Below are 10033 nucleotides of genomic sequence, written 5' to 3' on the forward strand. Positions count from 1 at the left end.
GTCCATGAATACTAATAGTAAGGTAGGGTTGTCCATGAATACTAATAGTAAGGTAGGTTTGTCCTTGAATACTAATAGTAAGGTAGGGTTGTCCATGAATACTAATAGTAAGGTAGGGTTGTCCATGAATACTAATAGTAAGGTAGGGTTGTCCATGAATACTAATAGTAAGGTAGGGTTGTCCATGAATACTAATAGTAAGGTAGGGTTGTCCATGAATACTAATAGTAAGGTAGGGTTGTCCATGAATACTAATAGTAAGGTAGGGTTGTCCATGAATACTAATAGTAAGGTAGGGTTGTCCATGAATACTAATAGTAAGGTAGGGTTGTCCTTGAATGCTGATAGTAAGGTAGGTTTGTCCTTGTACACTGATGATTACGGTTTTCTTTTAAATCCACAACTTGGATCCCTCCACAGCCTCATAGAGGATCTCGATAGTTTTCTAATCTCTCTGGATTACAACCAAATTATGATAAGTGTACTATATTGCGTATTTGAATTTTACCAATAAAATGGTCTGACGGTGAAGTGGACATACTCAGTATTCATATCTCGAAATAAAGAAATTATCTCACTACAATACATTTGAATAGAACGTTAGCAAAAATAGGTACTATCTTGCTACCATGGAAAGGAAAATACCTGTCTATCTGTGGAAAAATCACCCTGATTAACTCTTTAGTCATATTCAAGTTTACATATCTGCTTATGGCCTTGCCTATACCTAGCGACTTGTTTTTAAATTATATAAGCAAAACATTTTCCATTTTATTTGGAGTAGCAAGCCAGACAAAATTAAAAGGCCTATTTATGTAATGAATATGAATTCAGAGAGCAGACCTTATTAAAGCATTGGACCTATCACTAAAGCCTTCAGTCATACAAAAGTTATACTTAAATCCAAGCTGGTTCTCTAGCAGTTTAGTAAGAATGTCTCACCCCATGTTCAAGAATGGCCTTTTTCCCTTAATTCAGATTACAACCTCTCCCTTTCGGTCATTTGAAAATGAAATAATCTCCAAAATATCGCTATTTTTAAAAGAAGCCATAGAAAGTTGTCTTCAACATGGTGCCGACAGAGATGGTCACCTCGCTTCGCGTTCTTAGGAAACTATGCACTATTGTTTCTTTATGTATTATTTCTTACACTGTTACCCCAGGAAATCTTAAGTCTTATTACAAACAGCCAGGAAGAACTACTGGATATAATGTACATATTCTTATTCATTCCTTTACACTTGTGTGTATAAGGTAGTTGTTGTGAAATTGTTAGATTACTTGTTAGATATTACTGCATGGTCGGAACTAGAAGCACAGCATTTCGCTAAACTCGCATTAACATCTGCTAACCATGTGTATGTGACCAATAAAATGTGATTTGAATTTATTTGAATTTGAGTTTAATCCACCAGAAAAGACAGAAAAAATATTACAACAAATATTATGGTTAAACTCAAATATACTAATTTATAAAAATATATCTTTTTGGAGAATGTATAAAAATGTATAATCTTTGTAAATGATATGATAAATAAGACTGGTGGTGTTATGTCACACATGCAGCTAACACAAATATATGGAAATGTCTGCTCTACCCAAAATTACAACCAACTAGTGGAAGGGGTAAAATGTAAGGGACTTGTCTGCCGGCCCTGCATTAAAGACCAAAATTGATTAAAGAAAATTGTGATAAATAAAAAAGTATATCAGTTTCATTTAAGTACCTAAAAATTGACAGCTGTGCCATATAAATTGTTAAATAGTTGGGAAGAGATTTTTGATGTACCAATTCCATGTCATGTCGTTTATGAACTGATACACAAAACGACACTGGATTCAATTTTTCAATTCAATTTATACAAAGTTCATGCAACCAATAGAATGTTACACTGTATATATGGGGGATACACCCATCCCAGCTCTGCAGATTTTACTGCGAAGAGACAGAATCATTAGATCATAGGTTCAGAACTTTTGTGAAACAGCACAGTGGAAGAATATATGGCAAATAGAAATCCAAACTGGATGGTGTACAGAGATAGATGGGAGGGGTTGAGGGGAGCTGAAGGATGGGACTGGATGGTGTACAGAGATAGATGGGAGGGGTTGAGGGGAGCTGAAGGATGGGACTGGATGGTGTTCAGAGATAGATGGGAGGGGTTGAGTGGAGCTGAAGGATGGGACTGGATGGTGGTCAGAGATAGATGGGAGGGGTTGAGTGGAGCTGAAGGATGGGACTGGATGGTGTTCAGAGATAGATGGGAGGGGTTGAGTGGAGCTGAAGGATGGGACTGGATGGTGTTCAGAGATAGATGGGAGGGGTTGAGGGGAGCTGAAGGATGGGACTGGATGGTGGTCAGAGATAGATGGGAGGGGTTGAGTGGAGCTGAAGGATGGGACTGGATGGTGGTCAGAGATAGATGGGAGGGGTTGAGTGGAGCTGAAGGATGGGACTGGATGGTGTTCAGAGATAGATGGGAGGGGTTGAGGGGAGCTGAAGGATGGGACTAAAAACAAACAAAAGATAACTAATGTAAAATATACTGTGTCTGTAAAATGGATATAGTATGTATAAGCAGGAAGTAGAAGCCTAAGTGTTGTTGTCCATTAGTTTACTTCAATTAGGGGAGGGGTGGTAGGGTTCAACTAAATAAAAATAAAAATAATGAAGATAAATAAAAATAAAGCTAAATATATTAAATAGATATTTTTTAAATATATTTTGCTTCATTATTTTATTTTTATTTATTTGAACCTTACCACCCCTCCCCTAATTGGAGTAAACTAATGGACAACAACACTTAGGCTTCTACTTCCTGCTTATACATACTATATCCATATATATATATATATATATATGATATGTATATTTACCTCCCAAAATATATGGGGGATTGGAAATGATGCAGACAATTGATGGAAGCCACAACCTATCTGCGATATTAAAGGTGAGGGGTTGTCCTTGAATGCCACCCAATCATCTCCCTGTATACAATACAGATGTATGTTCATAGCACAGTCACATCTACATTATAAGATACTGTCCTGACTGAGACTCACCATAAACATTTCCCCTGGTCAGCACTTCTTCCGTCTCTCCTCTCACCTCTACTATTAATGGACGCAGACAGTAACAACTGTAATGTTGTGCTGTACCATCTTCAGGACCGTTGCGTCCCAAATGGGACCCTTTTCTCTATTTAGTGTACCAATGGGCTCTTGTCAAATGAAGTGCACTATATAGGGAATAGGTTGCCATTTGGGAAGTCTGTTCGTGTCATTGAGGTTAACCTTCAGTTGCTACTAGGGATTTGCATGTGAAATCAGGTAACGGATTACTTATTGTACAGCAGACCTGGGTTGAAATACTATTCGAAATCTTTCAAAATACTTTCAGCATTTGCCTTTGCCTTCAGGGGCTAGGTGGGTGAGGTTTGCAGTTCTAGGACTATTCCATTGGTCCATTAAGCCAGGCCAACTCAGTCAACTCAGTCAAGCAGAGATGAAGTGTCTGAAATGTTTTCAAATAGTACTTGAACCCAGGTCTGCTGTGCAATATTGAAGACAGATTTAAGTGGATTATTTTAGCTAATAGCATTCCTAGCCATCACCATCTCTGTGTGAGGGTTTTTCTTTTGTTCATGACAATATTTGTCTTTTGCTGGCTCTTGGCTCATGAATGTATTGTATTCTGTAGTGGATGTTAAGATGTCATCATGCTATTCAGTCATTATTGACTTTGGGACTAGAAATCTATGTAGGCGTATAATGACTTCTCTACCATTGTACAGTATATGCCACTGCTGTAAATAACAAACCTGCTTCTTTTCAAAGTACTTTGACCCCTAGCTATTAGCGATACTGTTGAAAATGGTGTGAATACATACAACCTTAAAAGGGCAGCACGTTGCTGTACAACACGGTTTGAAGTGAGTCAATGTAGGTGAGCTACCTGAAGAATGCTAACAGAAAAATCCATCGACTCCCATCCGTTTCCATGCAACAATGATAATGTTAAATACACTACTAAGCCATATTTTGGGTCACTAACCCCATACTGCAGGTCCACAGATTATTTGGTAGTTATCCATAAAATGAGGTCAAATTGTAATTTGTAATTTGTGTGATCCAGCCCTTTAAGCACAGGCATTGATGTCATGTTTTTTTGAATAGCCTTTTGAATAGCTTGGACCTTGACTACTGTACTGCGCCTGCTCTTCAATTCTACCTCACTGTGCTTATGCTGCAGCACATTTCCATGGTACCCTGTTTTTGCTTTGTGCTCCGCTCTGCTCTGCTCCATTCGCTCTCCCCTACCTACCTGGACTGTATTGATGCACTGCTAGCCTTTCACAATATATAACACCGTATAAATCTACAAGCAACACATCATCATCTGTAAGCTGTGGGAGCAAAAGATGGCTCAGTCCATTGCTTTTTCGGGATAGGGTTATTGTCTGAGTAAGGCGCTGAGAGAGAGAGAGAGAGAGAGAGAGGGGAGGGGGAGAGAGAGACCGGGGGGGGGAGAGAGAGAGAGAGAGAGAGAGAGAGAGAGAGAGAGAGAGAGAGAGGGAGAGAGAGAGAGAGAGAGAGAGAGAGAGAGAGAGAGAGAGGTCGATCCATTCCCATCAAGTATCTGGGAAAATGTTCCGATAGCAAGGTGTCTGGCCTGGTCTGGTCAGACTTTAATCTAGATAGTGACTATCACCATTCATCACCAGAGTTAACTCAGTTCATTGTGTGTGGGGACCATCTCCTTCTCCTGAGATGTGGTTCAGTCCATCGTACCCAGACTCTTTGAAAACCATTGATGTGATGTGGTTTTGACGAGGCATTGGAGCTCACACACACACACACACACACACACACACACACACACACACACACACACACACACACACACACACACACACACACACACACACACACACACACACACACACACAGCTTGTGTAGTGGTGTTTCCTCTACTCGTCATCATATTAACAGAATGTCCCAGCACAAAAGGCCGTCACAAGAAACAAATGTGTGACAGTAAAAATACATCATCATGTTTTGTTCCTGATTGACATTGTACACAAGTACTAAAGACAGAGAGATCAAGGACTTGAAATTTAAGAACGCTAAAAGTAGTTCTTTACAAACTACTTTTCTCTAAGTCAAGAGTTTATTGTGAGGATTTTCTCCAAGTGTTAGGTTATTTTGGGGTTTATTTCAAGTGAATTGAATTGAATGATATAATCGAGTCACCGTTCTAAAAATGAGGTAATGCTGAAGTGCTACTGAAATAACGTTGATTTAATTGTATTAACAATGTCCCTTAGTGTAACCTGTTGAGGAAGAATGTGTTCCTCTAAAGTCTAGAACGTTACCTCAAGGTGTCTTAATATTCTAGCTGTCTTTAAAGATGATGGATGTAGTCCAGCAAACCCTTAGCAACCCACGATTAGTCATACTTTATAATGTGTTTATTGAAATTGAATCAAACAGGTTGGAACAGGAGGATGCAGTCAAGCTGCCTGGGAAAACACACACCCACATCAAGCTGTTTCACCCACTTGGTTCAAGTCAAGGGCAACATTCCCCATCAATGTTCCTTCCTGGTTCTTTAGAAATGTGTCAGAGACCATTTCAGACAGCATTGAGAGATCAGGAACATATACATTATGTATGTGACATGTCCTCGTGTATAGCGGTGATCATGAATCATGGTGATAACAATCACGTCCTGGTTATTAACTCTCCAGGTTACCTTCTGCCAATGACTGGTTTCAGTACAACGTGTACTAATGGCTGCCTCATAAGAACAGCAATGTGAACCAGATATGGAAACCTATCCTCTTTTCACAGTATCGTGCCTACCTGAACCTTACTGTGGTATTTCCCCCTCACATTGTCCTTTCCAGCACGGTTCCATCAGCTATGGTGATGGCAGGATGAGTAACCAGTATGAGTAACCAGGATGAGTAACCAGGATGAGTAACCAGGCCAGCACGGTACAGCTCACCTTGGCTCGGCTTAGTAGTCTGAAAGGGGTTCTTTATATTGGTTTTCCCAATACTCAGTGGTTCTTGGTTTTGGATTAATGCTAGTTCTTTTGTGATTCCCGATTAGAATCAAAAGCATGGCTGTGTTGTACTGGTACTTAGTTCTAGTCAGTGTGCCTCTCTCCTCTTTGACACTGCTCACCCATACTCATCACACATACAGTACATTACCTACTGGGAGAAACACAGCATCAGATCTGAGACTGCAGACAATATGACCCCAAACATCCTCACCACTCCAGACAATATGACCCCAAACATCCTCACTACTCCAGACAATATGACCCCAAACATCCTCACCACTCCAGACAATATGACCCCAAACATCCTCACTACTCCAGACAATATGACCCAAACATCCTCACTACTCCAGACAATATGACCCCAAACATCCTCACTATTCCAGACAATATGACCCCAAACATCCTCACCACTCCAGACAATATGACCCCAAACATCCTCACTACTCCAGACAATATGACCCAAACAACCTCACCACTCCAGACAATATGACCCTAAACATCCTCACTACTCCAGACAATATGACCCAAACATCCTCACTACTCCAGACAATATGACCCCAAACATCCTCACTACTCCAGACAATATGACCCCAAACATCCTCACTACTCCAGACAATATGACCCCAAACATCCTCACTACTCCAGACAATATGACCCCAAACATCCTCACTACTCCAGACAATATGACCCCAAACATCCTCACAGACGATGTTGTATGTATGGTTTACTCCACAGTACTAACACACACCTGCTATGTGAGGTATCTGTTGTGTAACACATATCACCTGCAGTGCATACTACTCCAAACGGATTGAAGAAAACACATACTCTATCTTTGCGTTGGCATGCTAGTCAAGTTTTTGAATAAAAAATAACATTTGTTGCGAAATTTGTTACATCCCTTCACCGGGACTAAAAATCTATGCGGCCAAACATGTCGCATCACCCATGTATTAATGGACAACAACAAAGGGAGTAACAATTATAATCAGACAGCTCAGAATACATTTGTCAGTTAATAGAACTTATGATGTTAAATTATTATAAAGTGATTTCCCAGACTCATAGGCTGTCCAAAATGGCACCCTATCCCCTACATAGTGCACCACTGTTGACCAGGGCCCATAGGGAACTATGTAGGGAATAGGGTGCCATTTGGGATGTACAAATATTCTACTGAGCTCAACTAATTACAAAAACAAAATGTCTGGAATCTGTTAAAGAGACTGTGGATCAATAGTATCATGTTATGTTCATGACCCTGACCCCCTCCTCTGTGGCTTCCAGATAGCTTACACATTTTTACTTTCATTTTCTTTTTGGTTTTTCTTGGGGGGTGGTTTGGGGGTGGTAGGGATTGGGAGGGAGGGAGTGGGGCTTGAGGGACTATGGGAAGTAATAGTGTCTTATTAAAACCGATGTGGGCTTATTATATTTGCATGTATGCTATGTGTCTTAAGCTGTGCTTTTAAAGTCAATTAATACTACTCTCAACTCACCCACGTTCGTTATAAATACGATGCATTGTTCCTTCTTATGCTTTAAAGTAAAAATGACAAGTTAAATATATATCTACATATTTACTCTTGTATGATCTTTGTTTCTAGCCATGTACAGTACTGCACTTTTTCTACTACGCATCTATCTTTGAAAAACAGTTTGTAATACGTTTTATTTTTTGTCTCTGGAAGATTCCTACTGTTAAAGCCTAGCTTTCATTGAACCTCTATTCTGTCTCTAGAATATGGAATGATCGGCGAACATACTGTAAAAAGTCAGCGGCCCAGATCAGTCTTTGACACAAAGGCCCTGCAGGAGCAAGCTGAATCTGCTAAATTTATGGCACAAACTGGTAATACAATAGTTATGTTTCTTTCACCTTTTATTTTGTTAACTATAAACTTAATTTCATCTAAGTCACTTGCATGCTCTCTCTTGTGCTGCATCTTTTAGGTGATAATGTTTCTGTATTTTTTTAACCTCTTACCACATCCTCCTTCTTCTGTTGCTATTCACATTAAAACCCACTAGACAAATGTTCCTTTTCCCTTTGAGTATTTACATAGAATAACAACTATAATTGGGCTCCCTGGGTCTCTGTTCATTTGTTGTTACACAGCGAGTTGGCAAGTGCATTACTCGTTTCTCAAATATTAAAGGTAGGAAAAATTGCGCCCTGTCACAGTTAATAATATCCTTAAACGTGTGCTTAATAACATTTGAAAAATGTCCTTCATCGACAACTCCTACTGCCTTCGGCAAGAGTGAAACACATACTGAATAAAAAATGGGTTTGATAATTATTGTTTAATGTAAGATAAACTAAAATCTTAACTTAAACCAGTCGAATATACAAAAATATAGTGATGATTGTATCCATTCTAAAATTGCAGGAGGATAGAAATGAATTGAAAGGCATCTTTATTGCTTCTCCAGTTCCTCATAGAGGGTTTCTAGGCTCAATCCAAACGCACTGCGATAAAGACAATTCTTTTTTTTCTATTTCTTTCCCTTTTCTTTCTAATTTTGTTTTTTTTTAAAATAAAAAATACATGTTTCTGGGTTCCGTTAATTGTTTGTTTGGCTTTTAATTTTTTTTAACCCAATTTCACCTCATTTGTTGTTACTTTTAAATCTGTGACATTGATCAACACACCTGCCTTACTTTCATTTTAATTTGCAAATCCACTTTGTTGTTTACTAAATCCTAACAGCATGTTTCCATTCCAACACGCTGTGGGAGTGTGTTATTTGTCTCTTATGGACCCCATCACTTTGCTCTTCAGTTCTTCCATTCTTAGATTGTCTAATTGACTCTCCCTGTACTGCTTCATCTTACCAATTGATCCACCTTTCAAAGTCTATTATAATTCTGATCAGACCAATTATATATAATAGGGTTTACAGTATATCCCTATTGGGTTGAATCAATCTATATCAGTCCTATTATACTGCAGCTTAGTGACACAATACAGAGGGAAATCTTCATAAGATTTCAATTACATATAAATGTATTCAGAGCTGAAATTTCCAAATCTCTTATGCAAATAAAGCCTTGTTGAATTTGAACATCACACGTACATCTTAAACTGTAATCAAAATATTTGAATGTTGTCTTCTTGCTTTCTAACACACAACTAAGCTATCTTGGATTGTTCTATTCACCCTACCTACTTAGCTCAATGCCAAGGGTGTTAGCATAACCAATGTTAGCGTTTATTCAATTTATTCAGCATTTCATGGCTTTTGGATTTGTGACATGATCATATTTTTGCATTGAAAGGCCTCACCCAGGACATACTGATGCATTGTTGACATTCGCTGTCAGTAAGGCAATGCTTTTGTTATTGGGAATTACCACCTAACGGCACACACATAAGAAAATTCACTCCACATGTGTTTATATACAACCAGTGTATGAAGTTGTACCTCTGAGAATTAAACTGGTATACTTTGTATACACTCCTAGAAAGAAGGCTTCCAAAAGGGTTATTTGGCTGTCCCCATAGGATAACCCTTTTTGGTTCCAGGTTGGGCCATTTTGAGTTCCATGTTAAACCCTCTGTTGAAAGGGTTCTACCTGGAACCAAAAAGGGTTCTTCAAAGGGTTCTCATATGGGGACAGCCGAAGAATCGTTTTAGGTTCTAGAAATAACCTTTTAATCTAACTGTTTGGTTCTAGAGACAGTTGACTAGTGTACATTTAAATATTCAGTATCAACAGTTAAAACATGTCATAATAGGAGTGTGACACACCAGCAGACCTTTTGTCACATTCTGCTGTTTGGAGAAATAGTATTTTATGAACCCAATGCAAACTGGCACTGTGAATGTTACTTCCATGCAACAAGCTCCATGCAACAAGCTGTGATCTTCTGAATAAAATGAAAAGGGGAGTTTTTCTTCCCTCTCGTTTCCCTAGTACTCTTAAGAAAAATATAAACTGGCAAAAAAATAAAA

General features: G+C 38.8%; 1 protein-coding gene across 1 annotated transcript in view; it reads left to right on the top strand.

The window, feature by feature from the left end:
• Window positions 1–10033, top strand: part of adgrb3 (adhesion G protein-coupled receptor B3) — a gene marked incomplete in the record, with an annotated part of 281919 nt that overhangs the window by 24376 nt on the left and 247510 nt on the right. The window contains 1 exon segment of the mRNA XM_029697579.1: window positions 7815–7925. Within this exon segment, the coding sequence (XP_029553439.1) occupies window positions 7823–7925 (103 nt within the window).

The sequence above is a fragment of the Salmo trutta genome, chromosome 18 (assembly GCF_901001165.1).
Source record: "Salmo trutta chromosome 18, fSalTru1.1, whole genome shotgun sequence".
Lineage (NCBI taxonomy): Eukaryota > Metazoa > Chordata > Actinopteri > Salmoniformes > Salmonidae > Salmo > Salmo trutta.